The sequence below is a fragment of the Paroedura picta genome, chromosome 8, assembly GCF_049243985.1.
Source record: "Paroedura picta isolate Pp20150507F chromosome 8, Ppicta_v3.0, whole genome shotgun sequence".
NCBI classification, from domain to species: domain Eukaryota; kingdom Metazoa; phylum Chordata; class Lepidosauria; order Squamata; family Gekkonidae; genus Paroedura; species Paroedura picta.
The window spans coordinates 44,295,709-44,313,731 of NC_135376.1; the positions used below are offsets into that span (position 1 = coordinate 44,295,709).

Consider the following 18,023-nt stretch of genomic DNA (forward strand, 5'->3'; position numbering starts at 1 on the left):
AAATTAGTCCCCCTCTCACACTCAGAGTATTTAGTGCTGCCATTGAGACTGGTGGGGCAATTTTAATTGTAAATCGCATGCTAAATAGATGTAAACGTGTATTGCAAATGTAGAGTTAGCTCCTTTTAAGAGTTATGACTCAGGGGCATGTGAAATATTAAACTACTTACACATTTGTTTTCCCCACAAGGAAGATTTGGGAGCCGTTTTAGAGTTTATTTTTGCAAATAAAGAACAGTTCAACATATGATCCAACTGGGGGACAAGAATCATTTGGCGGTGCAGCATCAGCCAGCAAAGGATCGACACTAGTGGGAGTAGTGAAGCAGGTCCGATGGGTAGGAACGGGCTCTGGCATGGCCTTGCGGAAACAGCAGTACTTGGCTGGAAGGCGATGCCAAGACATGAGAGTAACTGGCAGGCCAGAGGACTTTTGCAGCCATTATGGAAGCAGGAGGTACTGGTTCAAAGCTCAGAATCACAATCATTTCCCGAATGTTTTGAAAACCAGAATTTACACATGTAGCAGTTTTCATTGTGTTGGCATGGAAGCAGAGGGCAAGGAAGTGTGGGTTAATCCACTGAGGTTTTAGTTGTGTTGGTTACTGGGATAGATGGCTCTGCTAGATGGTTGCCAACTTTGGCTTGGGAAATCCCTGGGGATTTGAGGGTGGAGTTGGGGGAGGGGAGGGAGCTCAGCAGGGTATAATACCATTGGATCTAGTCTCAAAAGTTTTTCCATTTTCTCCAGGGGGATTGATCCTTATAGTTTGGAGATCAACTTTTGTTCTGGGAGATCTCCTGATACAACCTGGAGGCTGGCAACCCTAGAGGCAACATGCATTCTTTTTCCTGACCACACTGTTAAAATTTGGCTGAAAGATTGTACCAGCCTCTTAAACTCTTGCTGTCCTATCAGCAATTCCCTCCCCTCAGTCATCTCCCCCCTATGGTACATTTCTGCCTTTGTTTACTCCCAGACCTTTTCTGCAGTTATGATTTGCCAGGATGTTTTCACCACATTGGACTCTAAATGTAGCCTCCAAATGTGCATTTGGTTTTCTTCCGTCACTGGTCAGGACTCCAATTGCAGCATGTGTTTTGCATTTTCATCCGGAGAGTGAACAGTTCTCCCTCCGGTCATGTCTCCCCCCCCCCTTTTGGGGTCTAAGCATGGGCAAGAATGCATTTGAACCATATTGCAACTAAAAATGTAAGCCACAGCAATGTAGCATGCGGATGCTCGCAGGTAGTGAGCCCCATTCTTGAAGCGCAATTTTGTACTTTAGTTGCTTTTTGTTGCCTTCCTGCCTGAAGCAAGAGTTATTGCAAACACCCCCTCCCCAATTCCTTGATTCCCGTGGCTCTCAAATTACCCAAGGGGGGTTTCTCATGTTGATGTCTGCTCAGTCACCATCTAAGAAACAAACAAAAAACAGAATCTCTGCAGCAGAAAGTGAAGGGGGGGGCATTTTGCAAGCCCAGGAGAACCAGTACAATGTACAGAGTTCCCAGCGGTACCAGTGTAAACTCAAGGTGCCCAATACCATTGTGGCAATGCCCACTCAACATGACTGATTTCAAGCACAGAATCACAGTCCAAGTGGGGGGAGGGGGTTGGAATTCCAGCAGAACCAATGACACGGACAATGACCGGCAAGCCCAGTGCCCTCTGTTCATAATATTAACAAAGGTTTGCTGCTATATTACTCTTAAAATACATTCTGTCACCAAACCAGACAGAGATGAGATGGTCTTGAGACCAAGAAGTGAAAATAAAGGGGGGATATGGAATAATTAGGTGAAGGAGACAAACGAATGAAAAAAGTATGGAAAAGAAATAAGAGAAATTCAGAGAAGGAAATGCTTTATCTTGTTGCAACATCCTACCTATCACTTTGCTAGATCTGGTTGAGCTGTTTGCAAGGGAAGGAAGAGAGAAAGGTTAGACTACTGGTGAAAATGACCTGCAAGCTGGCAATGACTATAGCAGCTACCAGCATGCTGGCTCCATTGTTGTTAAGCGTGTTTGCTTCAGTCTTGGAGCAAGTGAACTCCAGCCAAGCCTAGAGTATTTTTTGCTTTGCTCACATGTCCCTGGAACCCTAGTGGCTGCATCCAGAATTGCATGTTTAAAATATGAAAGGTTTTTGACCTGATGCAACATGCGGCTGGATTTGAGGGCCCTCTTCAAAGTCCTTCCTCAAGCTGCATCTGGGGCAGACCACACCTCCTGCCCCACCCTTGGTGCACCACTGCATATATGTACAGTAACTTTTTGATAAAGTTGTTTAGCAGTTGAATCCATACCTTTTAAGTTCTGTGTCCCTGCAGAAAAAACTTTCTGGAACAACATGCATTGGGCTAAAATAAAATATCTTGTGGAATATGTTATTGAGATTTTGCCTCTTTCCTTTTCCTCTCATGGTGAGTATGGCTACTCCTCTTTTTTCATGATGTCTGCACTCTGTCTTCAGTTTCATCCCCTTGCTCCAATTTTAAGTTTCTATGTCTCAAAATCAGCCAAGGGTCATGGAGAGGCAGAGAGTGTCAGGGTGGCCAACTCCTGGCATTTGTGTTCACTGGACCATTTTGCTTAACATGCAGGGCCAGTCCTTTGCCCAAGTGCTCCAGAGGAGCCCCTGAAGGACTAGCAGTGATACTGTAGCTGGCACTGTGGCAGAGGCCAGTGTGGGTGGCTCATGCCAAACATCTTTTGAACCTCTGCAACCACCAGCCAGGTTGGAGGCAATGGTGCAGCTGAGTTTTGGCTTGCTTCTAGTTGCCCCCATCTTCACAGGTTGAAACTGTATGATTGGGGACTCTTGAGCCCAAAAGACTGCCCACCCCTGGGTACGTGAAAGGATTGCAAACAGTACAGGACAGAGAAAGCATGGGGGAACTGGATTATCCCTAATTGGTCAAGTTCATGTGTAAAGTGGGTAAGAATTCCTGTTCCTGAGAATTTGATCTTAATTGGGTGGGAGATGAAAGAGTTACACATTTCCCCATTAAAACCAGTGTTGTTTAATATTAGAGCATGTTCAAAGAGTCTAAACAGAGCAACAAATGAAAACAAACCGATCCTTATAAGGGTGATGATGACCCAGGCCAGCGCAACCATGCCAGAAGGAAAGCAGGGTCAGCCCTGGTAAGTATTTTGATGGGAGACCACCAAGGAAGCCCAGGGCCACTGTGCAGAGGAAGGCAATGACACATCACCACTGAACGCCTCTGGCTTTGAAAACCAGGGTCACCATAAGTCAGCTGTCCCTTGACAGCACTTCCCACCACCTCAAGAGGGATGCCTGGGCTGAACATTGGCCGTCTTTCCACTAGATGTCCTCCTTCTCCAGCATTTGATTAACTGTCTGGCTGGGAGGGCCCCAGACATGCACAGAATGTTGTGATCCTCCTGAGATGATTCTCCATTACTGCACTTTTTTGCTCAGGGTGTGTTTTGACGGTCAGCATATGGTGGAACAGCAGCACTGTCAAGCTTGGGATCCCAGGAAATTGGCAGAAGGGAAAAGACAATAAAGCTCAGATTATTTTGGGGGGGAGGGTTGGGTTGGAATTTTTATTTACTTTTTTATAGTTTAGTATTCTGACTGAAATTCAAGTTGGAGGGCAAACCATTTTTAAATGCAATCAGACAGCAATAAATCATCCAATAAATAAAATCACAGGTAGGAGGTGCTCTGCAGAATCAGAGCAGCCACACAGCGAATTTATAAGCAGGCAGGAGACAGTAAAGTGATGTGTGATTGATCTTTGACATTATCCACCCCTATATAATTCTGTTCCCATCTTTCCTCCAGATGGCTACATATAAATCCTGCAGGGTGTTTTAGGTTGAGGAATCTGGGCATGCCCCATGTTTACCTGGCATGGCAAATTGGAATTTGTACCCAGGTCTCCCCAGGCTAGTACTCTAGCCACTACCCCACACTGCCTTTCCAATGGCCCGTTTTTTCAGGACGTCACCTGCAAAGCATGCCGCTGCCGAGTCCGACTCCTATTCCAAGGGGTGCGCAGAATCCGGGAGTTGGGTGTGGCCAGCCCTCCCCCCAAGAGGGCCTCTTGCAGTTTGCAGCTGCCCTGTTTCTGTCGCCCCTTTCCCCACCTTTCCCCTGCTGCTGGATCCTGAGAGGGCGAGGAGCGCAGTCTCCACCCCCCCCCCCCGGGTTTTGTCGCCGGGGCAGGGAGCGAGTCCTGCCCTGCCCTGCCCTGCCTGCCCTGCCCTGCCCTGCCCTGCCCCGCCGTCTGGGCCGCGTAGGAAGGCGCCTCCGGGGGCTGCGTTGGGCGGAGGCCGAGCCCCATTGGCCAGCGGGACCTGTGGAGTCCGGCCACTGCCATGCCAACCGGCAGCGCCTCCCGGCAGCCCTGGGCGGGGCCGAAGAAGATGCCCAGCCAAGCAGGGAGCCCCGGAGGCACCTGCCGCCCCCCCCCCCCCGCCCGCCCGCCCGCCCGCCCGCCCGGCCCTCGTGCCGCTCCGGCCGCCGCTCTCCACAACTTTGCCGCCGCGCGGAGGAGAGTCCGCTCCAGCGGCGCCTCAAGGTTGAAGCGGGCGGCGGCGCCGGGCCCCGGCGGGACACTTTCCGCCAAGTTCTCCGGCCGGGCGGCGCCGATCCCAGAATCCCCGGGAAGTGCGGGGACTTGCTCCGGCGGGCGGGGGGGGGGGGGGGCGAGCCCGGCGCTGGGCGTGTCTCGCCGCTGACACTCGCTGCCATCGCGGTGACCCAGCAGCACCTCTGCCGCCGCCGCCAATCCCGGCAAGAGCCCCTCGTCCGGGCCGCTGCCGGAGTGGCTGTGGCGGGGCGGTCTGAGCCCGGAGGGAGCCGGGACTAAGGAGCTGTCCGAGCGGCTCCTCAGCTGGGAGGGGGCTGAGGCACGGACCCCCGGCCTCGGTGGGCTGCCGTCATGACTCACTGCCAGCAGCGGTGCAAGAGGCAGCTGGGCCGGGCGATCCGCTTCTTCTACCAGTTTGTCACTGGGACCCTGTCTCAAGGTAGGCGCTTCCGAGGCTCCGGAGGAGGGGTGGGCGGGGGGGGGGGGGGAGGTGCGGGCGCGCCTCTTTGTCTGTTTGGCTTAGCGGACTGTCCAGGTAAAGGAGCAGGGACAGGTGCCCTGTAACATCCTGGCCACTGCAGTGAAACACAAAGTACCCAAAACCTGCCCTTCCTCCTTCCTTTGGGGTCATCCTGCCCTTTGGAGCAGGGCAGGCAAGGAGCGAAATGTATTTGCTCAGTTTTTTAAAAATGTGGGTTGGTACAAAATGCCTGGTGGTCCTGGGTGGGGAAATGGGGGAGCCTGAGTAATGCCTGGGTCACACGCAGCTAGGATTATGTGCAGGTTCTGTGGTGGTTCAATAGGCCCAGTAACCAGGTCTGTATGAGTCCCTCACTTTGCTCTGACACCAGGACCAACTGGGAACTGAAGATGTCTACACACGATCCTTTCAGACTCTTCCACTCTCAATCTCAGATGTCTGATGTATCCTCTCCCACACCACTTTCTAAGCAGGCCTCACCATTAGCAGGTGGGAATTTATTCTGCCAAGAGACTTGCAGGAATTCTTGACTGTTGCTTGATGGGGCTTAATTCCCTCATTTGTTGACTTCCTGCTGGATTCTACCACTGCCCCAGAAAAACACCTGTCTGCTGCTTCTCATGTTGTGGTCCTCTTCTGACACCATCTCTTTCTAGCTGTTAAGGTCACTGATTGGAAGGAGATTCCTATTCTCATCATCTGCCCTTTGCATATTGAAGCCCAAAACTCTTCAGTGAACATTGGAGTGGCATCTCTGCTGCTAAGACAAGCTTCCCAGTACTTTCAAAGCACCATAGATCAACCATTTTGCATGCAGCTGGGCTAAACAGTTCAGGATGATCCATCCCACCCACCCCCCATTGTTTCCTGCCCTGGTGGCAGTTTGTTGTTCCAAGCACAATTTTTGTTTGTGCATCTCTTTTGTTGACTTTTGAAAATCAACCTTTTGAAAATTTGAAGAGCCTCTTTCCCTCTTTTTTCCAGTTTGAGGGTTAAACAATGTACATGCTTCTCATCTGTGCTCTCTGCATCCCCACTCCACCCCATCATGTGCAACACTGTGTCTCTGTTGAGCCTTAGTTTTGCACATTCTATTATGTTAAGGTTTCTTCTGGCTAGTTAGGTACATTTCCCTGAGCAGGAAGCAGAAACTACCGAGTCTGTTGATGATTTGAATGTGCACTCAATTTGTTTTGATGCATTGCTTGGGGGAAAACTATAAGCATAACCCTGTTAGTCGTTTGAACTGCTTGAATTTCCATGATAATAGAGAATTAAGTGGAAAGCTTGAGAGATGCTGGCATTTCTGAATGGAAGTGTGAATGCTATGACATTATTATCCCAGTATATATATCTATATTATATTAATAATAAATAGTAATAACGATAATGATACATGCTTAACAAATGCAAATACACATGCACAGCTAGATGCTGTACCAAAAAGTTTATAGAAAAATAAGGCCTGGCCCACAAGTCTGAAATTGAAAGACAAAGATTTCATGTGGTTTCATATGGAGACAGTAACGAATGGAAAAGAAGAGGCTACTAGTTTTGTACCTTTACATGAAACATCTCCTTCCTTGCTCATTTACAAAGAAGGAAACATTTTGGAGTGCTGAATATGGTGTAATGCTTCAGGATGTGTTGTGTGGTAACTGGGGGCCTTTGCAGCAATAAGTTTCTTAGAGTTGTGAGGAGATGCCGTGCTGCAGAAAGAGGTAGCAAACATTTCTCAGAGCAATTCTAAGTTCAGCCTTCTAAGTGTACCAAGAGTATAACTGCTTAGGATGGCACTGGCACGTGCTCAGGAAAAGGCACCTTGCATGAAGCAAGATGACAGAGTTGGTAAACATGCTGTGACATTGCTGTGGTTCTCTAGAGAATAGGTGAGCTGTGAATAAAAGTACAGCAAGCTATGAATTGGAGGAAGCCCACAGAGAAATGAATGGCATTTAGGCATTTATGCCTAGGAGGCATTCATATGATCTGTGGAATGATGCTGAAACAACAGCCAGTCAGACTACAGGCAATCTTGAACAGTGACAGGTGAAGCTGCTCTTTCCTTACAAGTGGTAGAGCACATACATTACATGCAGACAGTGCAATCCCTGACTCTCTAGCTAAAAAGGTCACTAGTTATAGGGACTGTGAGAAGATCTTTCTCTAACAGACTCTGGGAAGCTGCTGCCCATCAGAGTAGCTAAGAGTAGGGGGAGAGGAATGGGAAGGCGACTGTAAGGCGCTTTGAGCCTCCTTCAGGTAGGGAAAAGCGGCATATAAGAACCAACTCTTCTTTTTCTTCTTCTAATTGGTCAAGTGGACCAATGGCTAGAGTTGACATAGCAACTTTTTATGTTCATTTCTTCTAGCATCCATGATCTGGCTCCTCCTTGCTCCCTGAAACAAGCACAGATAGCTGTTCTTGTGTTTTCCTGATGATCTTGATCTGATCGTAGCAGCAAGCATCTTCCTCATGGCTACCACAATCTCTGCCTTTGTTTCCCCAAGTGGAACAGTCAAATGAAAATTGTGAAAATGTCTTTCACTCCTTAAATTCAAGGTACCCAGAGTTAGTGCCAGCGTGGTGTAGAGGTTAAAGAGTGGAGGACCCTAATCTGGAGAACTGGGTTTGAATCCCCGCATCTCCACATGCAGCCAGCTGAGTGATCTTTGGCCAGTCACAGTTCTCTTAGACCTGTTCTCACACAGCAGTTCTCTTAGGGGTCTCTTGGTCCTTCCAACCTCACAGAGTGTGTCTGTTGTAGGGAGAGGAAGGACAAAGTGTCCATAAGCTGTTTTGGGACTCTTCTGGTAGTGAAAAGTGGGGTATAAAGAAAAAATAACTCATCTTCTACTCTTAATGACACATTATGTTTTCCCTGGATCCTCTCTGGGTCTGCATGGTCACAGCTGACTTAATACAATTCTGTAGGATTTTCAAGGTAAGAGATGCTCAGAGGTGGTTCACCATTGCCTGCCTCCATGTCAGTCTTGCCTAGCTTCTGAGATCTGATGAGACTGGGCTGCCCTAAGGCTATCCAGATGAGGGCAAGGCTGAGACTCATATGACTGGCCCAAGGTCTCCCAGCAAGCTTCCTTGGCACAGGGAGGGATTTCCCACATTTTAGTCCCACGCTGGAACCAGTACACCATGCTGGTTCTCACAATGTAAATCCATTGCATTAGAATTATTGTTATTATTATTTTACTGGCATGATTATGTATACAAAGTTAAATAAATAAAACCTTTCACTGTCTGCATTTCTTTTATGTCCATTATTATTATTATTTATTTTATTTCATGATTATTAATGAACATAATTTTGGCATATCGAGGAGGGGCTCTGAGCTAGGTAGCCCCAGCCTAGCCTGATCTCATCAGGCGTCAAAAGCTAAGCAGGGCCGATGTGGAGGCAGGCAACGGCAAACTACCTCTGCACACCTCTTGCCTTGAAAGCCCAAAGGGAGTGCCTTGAGTCAGCTGTGATCTGTGGCAGAGGAGGGAAGGGAAGGGAAGGGAAGGAAGGAAGGAAGGAGGGAAGGAAGGAAGGAAGGGAAGGAGGGAGGGAGGGAGGGAAGGGAAGGGAAGGGAAGGGAAGGGAAGGGAAGGGAAGGGAGGAAGGAAGGAAGGAAGGAAGGAAGGAAGGAAGGAAGGAAGGAAGGAAGGAAGGAAGGAAGGAAGGAAGGAAGGAAGGAAGGAAGGAAGAGGGCTGTTATTGGCCTTGTCTGTCAAATACACAGTTCGGTTGCACCCCCCCCCCATCTGGAAGTTGGCAATTATTATGCCTTCATATCATTAATAAAAAGCAGTGTTTTCAGTGTTACAAACTGTAATGATATCCTAAAATATCCTGGTAGTAGCCCTACCTACTGAGAGAGTAAAGGAGTGCTTCTGTCAAACTAACCTGCCTTTTCTTTTCTGTTGTTTAGTGCTGAAATTGTTTTTGTGGCATTTGTAGAAAACCAAATCATTTATTAAAAAATTCCTTAAATATGAGTAGTATAATTTTATATTCTGAGTTATAGATTCTGCATTTACATTACACTACATCTAGGTTTGATAGGTAAGCTTGTATATTGTATATATTTCAGGATTTCTTGGGGGGAGATCAGGGGATTTCCCTAGCGGCTTCAACATTTCTGGAAAATTTCCATATGTAGAAATAAATATAAAACATGGTTATTAAAATACAAAACAAGGAAGGCTGAAAATGAGCACTAGGCTTCTATGATTTTGGGCTGGCTCCCAGTGGCAAAGCAAACTTGTCAGAGCCTGGGTTAGACTATATTAGCTAATCTCCTTTAGCTCAGCATGCAAGAAAGCATAGGAATAATTTGATTCGAGGTGAAGCTCAAGCTAATATGAGACACACAGAAGAAAGTAAGCAGTATGTTTAGCTTGTGCTCCATGTCTCCTTCAAGACTGTAGGCCAAGTCATACTTTTTTATGTTGTAAAGGAAATTTGTCATAAACCCAGATTGGCATCAGAACATAAATTCTAGCACTACCGTTAGGATTGCACCAAATGTACACATGCAGATATGCTTAGTTTGTGCTTTCAGGGATCAAAACATTCCCAGAAATCCCTTTCTTCACCTCTTTTGCTACTGTTGCAGCTTGTTTGCAATTCAATAGTGGGTTCAAGAAGGCACGAAGGCGCTCATGGAGTGAAACATCAGCTCTTTATTACATCACACAAACTGTACTGGAAAACAAGAGGCCACCACCTGAACTTATATACAGTCCTAGGTTCCTACCACAGCCTGTGCCTGGGTACACACCACTGCATACACAATACCCCTCACCCCTTAAGTATGTTCCTACCAAATGGTTGATAGTCCTGCAAATAACAAGACCATAACCAGATCCATTGGGAACAACGTGGTTCTGCAGGAATTGGGGTTGCTGGAGCTGGTGTGGTTGATTTGGGTGCTGTGTCTGGCTCTGCCTGTTCTGGGGTGTCCACATTCGGGGTAAGTGGTAGAGCCTCTGGCTCTGGAGCTGCTGCAGATGCTGGGCTGGCCTCCTCTGATGCTGGCACAGGTCCCCACATTTGATCCATGTGCCTTCACAGGGTGTGGCCATCTAGAGACTGTGCTTAGGATGACACAAGACCTGTGGCCTGAGGGACCACTGCTGAGACCAATTTTCTAGTTTCAAACATAGACTGGGTCTTCAGGAGTGAAATTGTGGAGGACCTTGGCTTCTACCTGGAGAGGTGGGTCGTCTTACATGAGATCGGTGTGGGTCCTATCCAAGGTTGTGGCGGCCCATGAGTTGCTCCGCACGGCTCTAGCCAGTTGACTAGATGGATGATTCTGGTCAGTGCCTTCTTGGTTGTCCTGACCATCTGTTCCACTTGGCCGTTGGTTGCAAGTTGGAAGAGTGCTGAAGGGATGTGCTGGATGAGGTGGGCTTCTAAGAATTTCTTGAATTCTGTGGAGATGAGAGTGTCCAGCAGACTGCGGGTTGCAAACAAGCGACTGAGAGCCTTGATGACCATGTGGGTAGTCATGGTGGTGACCGGGATGACCTCCAGCCACAAAGTAAGAGTCCACAATGACTAAAGGGCCCCATTAATTCTACGTGGAGGTGAGATCACAGTGACTTCATAGACTCTCAGTGTTGCACCAGGGCTTGGGGCATTTCTAGTATGTTCACCTGACAAGTTTCATAGTGAGCTATGCAGTCCTCAACCTCCTTGTCCATATCTGGCCACCAAACGTAGCTGCTTGTGAGGGCCTTCATGCACATGATGGCCAGGTGGCACACATGCAGAGCCTCCGACACCTAGAGATGAAGCTTTGTGGGAATAACGACTCTGTTTCTGGGATGTGCCAGGATGTGAATGGTGTTAGAACAGGGTCCTGACTTCTCCGGCCATCCCCTCCACACCCCCTTGTTGGTGGAGAAAACTGTGATGTCAGATGCATGGAACAGTGGTTGAGGCAGGAACTCTAGGTGGAGGTTGCTGTGGGCTGGAGAACGGTTGGCATTGATGGATGACAGGGGCAGATGGCTGAGGGGGAGGAGGAGGAGTTGGTTCTTATATGCCGCTTTCCCCTACCTGAAGGAGGCTCAAAGTGGCTTACAGTCGTCTTCCCTTTCCTCTCCCCACAACAGACACCCTGTGGGGTGGGTGAGGCTGAGAGAGCCCTGATATCACTGCTCGGTCAGAACAGCTCTATCAGTGCCATGGCAAGCCCAAGGTCACCCAACTGGTTGCATGTTGGGGAGTGCAGAATCGAACCCGGCATGCCAGATTAGAAGTCCACACTCCTAACCACTACACCAAACTGGCTCTTGGTAGCCAAGAGAGACCTGGCAACTCTAACGGAAAAGGCACAATCCCCATGCCTCTCCATATTCCCTGTTTGTCTGCCTTCCTCCTTGAGAGAGAGGAAAGAGTACCTTGCATGCAGGCAGGCCAGCCTAGGTAACAGAGTAGTTCAGGCAACCAGAACTCACTGAGATACAGTAGTGACTGGCAGAAAGTGGAAACACTGAACACAAACATGCCAGTCAGAATAATCCTGATTCTTACAGCTCTCTTTCTCTCTCTCTCATGCACACATATTGCTGGCGCTGAGCTTCTCTTTCCTCCCTGATGTTTGTGCGCACCCAGAAAATCAAAATGGGACAGCAAGATGCCAAAACAACCCAAAGACTTTTGTCCATTCCTGAATGGTAGAAATAATTTTGTTTTGATTTGGAACATTCCAAAGATTTACAAATTACGTGAGTTTTGGGTTGAATCTTCATAATATTCTGAAGAAAAATTCTTTGATTTTTGTTGTTCTTGAATTGCCTATGGTGAGGTATCTTCCTTAAGGTTAGGAGCCAGAAGCAAGGAGTTTGTTGAGGAAGGGGCAATTATGGGTTTGAAAACAAACAGGTACATTCATGAAAAGAATTTTCAAGGCTTTCTCAGCCAGGATTTCGCTAAACCTTGGGGCTTCTTGATGTTCCTGGGAGGATTTCCAAAATGGGTGGGAGTTAATTAATTTTTAATATATATGTTTTTAAATTTGTTAAACATTTCTCAGGTGATTTGACCAACTATGGTCATGTTGACCTACCCATTCCTTTCCAAAATGGCCAATGATGTGCCTGGAGGTGTGGGTAGGGGAGGAACCCCAGGTGGGCAGGTACACAGCTATGCTTCCCAGCCATATTCTGCAGGATTGTGCCACTTCTGGGGTTTCTCAAAGCCTGAAGAATGTTTCAAGGGTCTCTCAATTGTAAAAAAGTTGAGAAAGGCTGACATATGAGTGGGAAGCCTGGTTTATTTACAAAGCCATGAATGAGGGAGGACTCAGTGTGGCTCCTTGGGTTTTGTGCATTTGGGCATAAGAACACTGACTGTTTCCATTCAGAGCTCTCTTCATGTCATCTGTGAGGTGTGTGGGAGCAGATTGTGGTTATTCATTCAGGAGTAAAAAGCTCTCTGCCTCTGCTCTAAAACATGCTCTAATACACCAGTTCTCATGCATGATTCAAGAATTATGTTACAAAGTTGAGCTCTGACATGGAAAGCTGATTCCAGAACTGAGCCCCAGCCCAAATGGAATGTTAATTTTCCTGCCCAGAGAGGACTTCACACCCCCAGTTCCCTTGGACTGTGTGATGTTGGGCAGAGAAAATGGATTCTCAGTCAATTAGCCAGATTGAAGCAGTGACATCCGTGGGCCAAAAATAGCCTTTTGCCAATATTTTTCTGTGCTTTATTAATAATCAGCTCCCACTCTGATTAGCAGCTCGGTAATAAGATTCAGCTGTGACCTAAATTTAACTCTCCTAATTGAGACTTTAGAAACGATAATATCTGTCATTACATCAGCCAGGCCAGGTCATGCAGGTGAGGATGCTCCCAGCTGCAAAAGAGAGAATAGGCACTGCTGTAGGCAGAGCAGGATCCCCCTTCCCTGAGCCTTGCCACAGTCAGATGGGATGTGCCTGAAATATAGACGGTCTCTCTTGAAGGCCTGCACATCCATGTTTGCTGAGTGATGTTTTAGAGACTCCGATGCTGTTATCTGTTGAAAGACTCACTTGACCCATCATCCTCATTTAACTCATACTTTTTCTTAAATGAAAGGAGGGTGTGAAGAAGTTAATCTGGCCTATTGCATGAGGGCAAAACTACATTACGAGATGCAGTTGCATGGCAGAGCAAAATGCTTAAGTGCAGGGCCACTTAATTAGGTTACTTCCAGGAAGGGGACTATGATGGGCTGTCCAGAGCCCTCAGCTGACCTTCTAATGTGCCTCCAGCCTTCCTTGGGTTTTCAGAGGAGGAAAGCAATCAAGAGCCTCCACAGGATCTTTTTATATCTAATGCAAATGGCTTTTTGAAGCATTCCACTTGATGTGCCCATGCTGTTCAGCATAGTGTTTAAGGCAGGCTGTAGCCCAGGGCTCCAAAGCCTGTGATCTTTGGTGTGTGCATTAGAAGTGGTACGAAAGTTTATGTCTGAGCTCAGAGCCCGGCCCATGTGCAGCTCTGGCTGCTATTTATACCCAGGCAGGTGGGTGACTGGTTAATTTTAGCATGGTGCCAGTGCTGTCTCACCAGGGAACTGGCAGGCAGTGTGTGAGTGAGTGTGTGTTGGTGTGTGTGAACATTCCTACTTTTATTTTAAAGATGGAGTGAGAAAAATGGGACAGCAGCCCCTGATACTTGTCATCTGACTGTGCACAAAGGTGACAGAGGGAGCTAATTAATTGAGGTAGAGGTTTTCATTATCACTCAGCTACAGTGAGATGGAAGGAAGGGGGGATGTAGGTCAAAAGGTGATACACCTGAGCAAAGTACCTTGGGTGGTGCTCTCTATTCACATATGGTACATCGAAGGGTTACTGATATGGATATAGGCTGTTGGGTTTGAGCCGTGGACTCAGGCTTTCCCTCACCCTCGTTCTAGGGTTGCCTGGTTCCTCCTAGTGACTGGCAGGGAATGGGGGGAACTTACCTGGAGAAAGTGAAAGGCCTAGGAAGTTGCACAGGAAGTGATGCCATCATGTTAGCAACATCCAGGTATTTGGCCAAAATATGTGGTAAGTCCAGCTTCTCCAACAGAGTTTTTGCCCAAATACCACAGTGTTGCCTGGACATCACTTGTGTGATGATATCACTTCCTGTGAAACACTTGCCACTTTTTCCAGGAAAGTTCCTCCTGTCAGGCTGCTGATTAGCAGATGGGGGCAGGGCCAGATGGGGGGCAGGGAACCCCCATCTCCACTGGGTTTTCTGCCATCTCCTTCACTGGGATGTTCATCTTTTCACCCTGACTTCCTGGAACAGAGCACACTTCAGCTTGCTGTTGCATGCAATTCATCCTCCAAGCCAGAATTAAATATTGTATAGTCAAACAGGGCTGCAGCTCACTACACCTCCACTTAAAGGTAAGAAGTATTAGGAAAAATCTTGATCTGTGTGAAATCTTGGAGACCAATGACCCATTGGAGTTGACAATACCAAGCTAGATGGACCAGTAGCCTGACTTGGTATGAGGTTTGCTATGTCTTTCCACATGGAAGGATTACGTATAGCTTCTGCCTTTGCTAGATAAAAAAGTCATCTTGATGGTACTCCTTTGTTTGAACTGATTGATAACCTAACACTTGGTTCTGCTGTCCCTTCTGGTTCTTTAGGTTCTATAGGTGCATTATGTGTGTTGGGCTCAGATGCAGTTTCTATTTGCAGTGCTTCATTTTACTTTCTCATCAATTTACTTTTCATCAATGTAGCTCACATTGCAGATCTTCACTGTTTCTGTTTCTTGATTGAGGATTCTGTATCCTTTGCATCCCAGTGCATAGATGGCAAAAAAGATCCCTCTTGGTTTGCTTTTCTTTAAGAATGTAAGAGTAGGCCTTTTATCCTAACAGTTTTAGATGATTCAGCCTTGGTTTGTGCCCCTACCATAGTTCAAATGGTGCAGTGTTGCAACTTTAGTAAGTAATCTGTTTTGCCATAAGGTAGCAGTATTGATTGCTTCTCCCCAGAATTTGTCAGGTAGATCTGCCTCAAGAAGCACACCTCTGCACATTTCAACGATTTTTCTGCTATAGTATTCTGCTCTGGAGTGTATGGGATTGTAAGCTGATACCCTATTCCTTATTCAGTCAAATAATTATTCATCTCATATCCCACATATTTCCCTCCATTATCAGTACAGATTGCTAGTGGTTTTCTTTGAAATCTGTTACTGAGCATTTCCACATGCTCTTTAAACTTCTACAACACTTGGCTTTACTCTTTAACTAGGTGGTTCACAGTGTATCTTGAGTTGTCATCAACAAAAGCCAGCACATATTTATTCCCACAGGGGGGTTGAGTTTTCATTGGTCCACAAATACCACTGTTGCTTTAGGTGTCACTACATTTGGATTGTGCCATGCTGCTTGTTAAAGCATGGTCTTGTCCCCTTGACTCTGAAGTAGCACACACCCTTTTCTTCAGTAGGACATCTGCTTGTTTGATTGACTTTCGTTAAATTCTGGGAATATAATACCGTGTGGCAATAAGTGCAATTGAAGGCATAAGCATAAATTAATTGTGGAACTTGTCTCAGTTTCTTCACTAAAAATGTTTAATGAATTGTAAAATTTGCTTGATGAACTGCAAATGTTTCAGTTTACACTTTCATCAGTACAGTATTCATTTAATTGTATTAACAAACCATTCAAAAGTCAGGAACTTACACAAAATAGGGGATATCTTACATGAATTTGAGCAGTTACATGATAATTAAGTATACCAGGCATTCTCATTCAGGGTTTTTTGAAACCCTGGGATTTCTTGATGGCTCTGAAATGGTTTCCTGAATGAATGGGAGTTAATTCATTTCTAATCAATTTTTTAAAAAATTGTTAAACATTTATTGGGTGATATGATTGTGTCAGGTATATGGTCATGTCAGCCACCTGAATGTTCAATGATGGGCCTGAAAAAGGGTGCAAGGGGAGGGGCCATGGGTGGGTGTGTACACAGCTATGCTTCCCAACTGTATTCTGTATGACCACACCATTTCTGGGATTTCTCAAAGTCTGAATAATGTTTCAGCGGTTTTTCGATGGTAAAAAGAATTGAAAAAGGCTGAAGTATACAAATGAATGCAGAGAGAAGCCTTCAACACAGCAAGAACTCATCAAGAACAAAGCAAAAACTCTCCAAGAACAGCTACATGTTGCAATCAGATAAAAAGAAGGGGCGGTTTACAAAGAACCTATATGTAGACTCTAAAAACAAAATTAAAAATAGCCATTAAGGTCTATCAGGAATAGATGAAAAAAGTATTTAAAGTGTTAAAACCAATATTTATTACCTCCATGACTATCATTATGTGCTCTAATTAGGCTACATTCAGTGCAGTCAAATGGAGGAGAAAACAGCAATTATTTAAGGGGAAAGTATGATAAGGTTACCATCAGAAAGAGCCTACACTGTTGGACTGGCACAACATGCCCCTACATTAAGCCACTGCTGATACCCACAGTGGTTTGGGCAAGGAGAAGCCATACCACCTTCATAAGGCAATATGGGAGTGTCAGTAGCCATGTTTGGACCAACTGACCCAGCTCCCTTGAACTGCCTTTCTACACAGAAACTGGGTATCATATCCTCCTTTTCTGACATTGTATTGCTAAATATTGGCTGACAGATTTCATTCTCAATCTCATCTTGAACTAAAATCCTTTGTTTACCCCAAGGTGCCCTTCCTGCCCCAACATTAAGCCAGCCAGCCAAGAGTTTAATTACTTCCATCAGCTCAATATTAGTTATCAGCTCATTTTCAGAATCTTCCCAAAGCATCTCATTCTTCCCAAATATCCCTTTTGACCACCTTGATCATCACCATCTCAGAGTAATCAAACCCTTTTGTCACTCCCCAGAAAGCCCACCCACCCATGTACACGGCTGGAAAGGGGTATAAAATCTGTTCTTTGAGGCTGCCAAAGCACCTCTCTGGTAACCAGCCTCTCTAGTGACCATCTTCCTGGTACAGATCCCACCAGATGCCCAACTTCAGTGTAGGTTCATTCGTGTTGCTCTGCTTCTTTCCAGCAGACTCTGTGTCGAGATCAGCCTTTATAAATCTTGCTGATCCTTATTTCCCCAAATCTAGTCATTTACTTCTCTTTGTTTTCCCTTGTGGGAGTGTGGGAGTGTAACTGCATATTTGTTAGTCCAATTCATTATTTGTCTTGTGTGTGTCCCAATACAACTGAATTATTTTATTTGATTACCTGTTTTTCCTAAAAGGGGACAATTCTCATAAAACATTGGCAATATGACTTGCTAGTTACCCCCTCTTGCATAGCTATTCCCCAAATTAAAATTTTTTGGGGTGATAATAGAATAATCTGTTGAAATGAGTTAATGAGCTGCAGCTGTTCTGGTTTGTAAACTGAGACAAATTCCTCTGTTAATGGATGCTTATGTCTTCACTTGCATTTATTGCCACACAGTATTGTATTCCTTGTTTTACTTTAGTTAAATTCTGTCTTTCAAGGTGACTAATTACATAATTGTCCCTTTATCCCTATCGCCTATGCCATAGCTTGGTGCGATCATTGTGCTTGCATTTGTTTGCAAGGTTTGCTTTCTGCATATAAACATATAGTATTCCAATCCTGATTCACAACTCCAGTTACAATTAATTCTCCTCTCTGTCTGATAGAACATCCCCTTCCAAAAAGATGCTGTCATTCCTTTTCTTGCCAGTGCTCTTACAGAAATAAGATTTTTTGCTAGCTTTGGAAGATAAAGGCAATTTATATTGAGGATCTCTTGGGTTTCTTCATTTGCGAGTTTGCATTTTTTAATCCTAGGAATAAAGGCTTTTTCCAAACTTGTGAAAGATTTTGAAGGACAAAGCTTTTGCACTGGCATCAAAGATCAGAAATGTCAAAGCAATGGTTTTTCCTATGGTAACTTATGGATGTGATAGCTGGACCCTA

The 18,023-nt window shown here is 45.9% G+C and overlaps 1 protein-coding gene across 3 annotated transcripts in view; it reads left to right on the forward strand.

The window, feature by feature from the left end:
• KCNIP2 (potassium voltage-gated channel interacting protein 2) overlaps positions 1–18,023 on the forward strand; it is a 123,414-nt gene that overhangs the window by 48,982 nt on the left and 56,409 nt on the right. Inside the window, exon 1 of one of the 3 annotated variants that reach the window (XM_077349478.1) lies at positions 4,711–5,011. The exons of the other annotated variants lie outside the window; for them this stretch is intronic. Within the exon in view, the coding sequence (XP_077205593.1) occupies positions 4,924–5,011 (88 nt within the window). The 5' untranslated portion in view covers positions 4,711–4,923. Of the gene's footprint in view, positions 1–4,710; positions 5,012–18,023 lie in introns of those variants that run through there. 3 annotated transcript variants of the gene reach the window in all.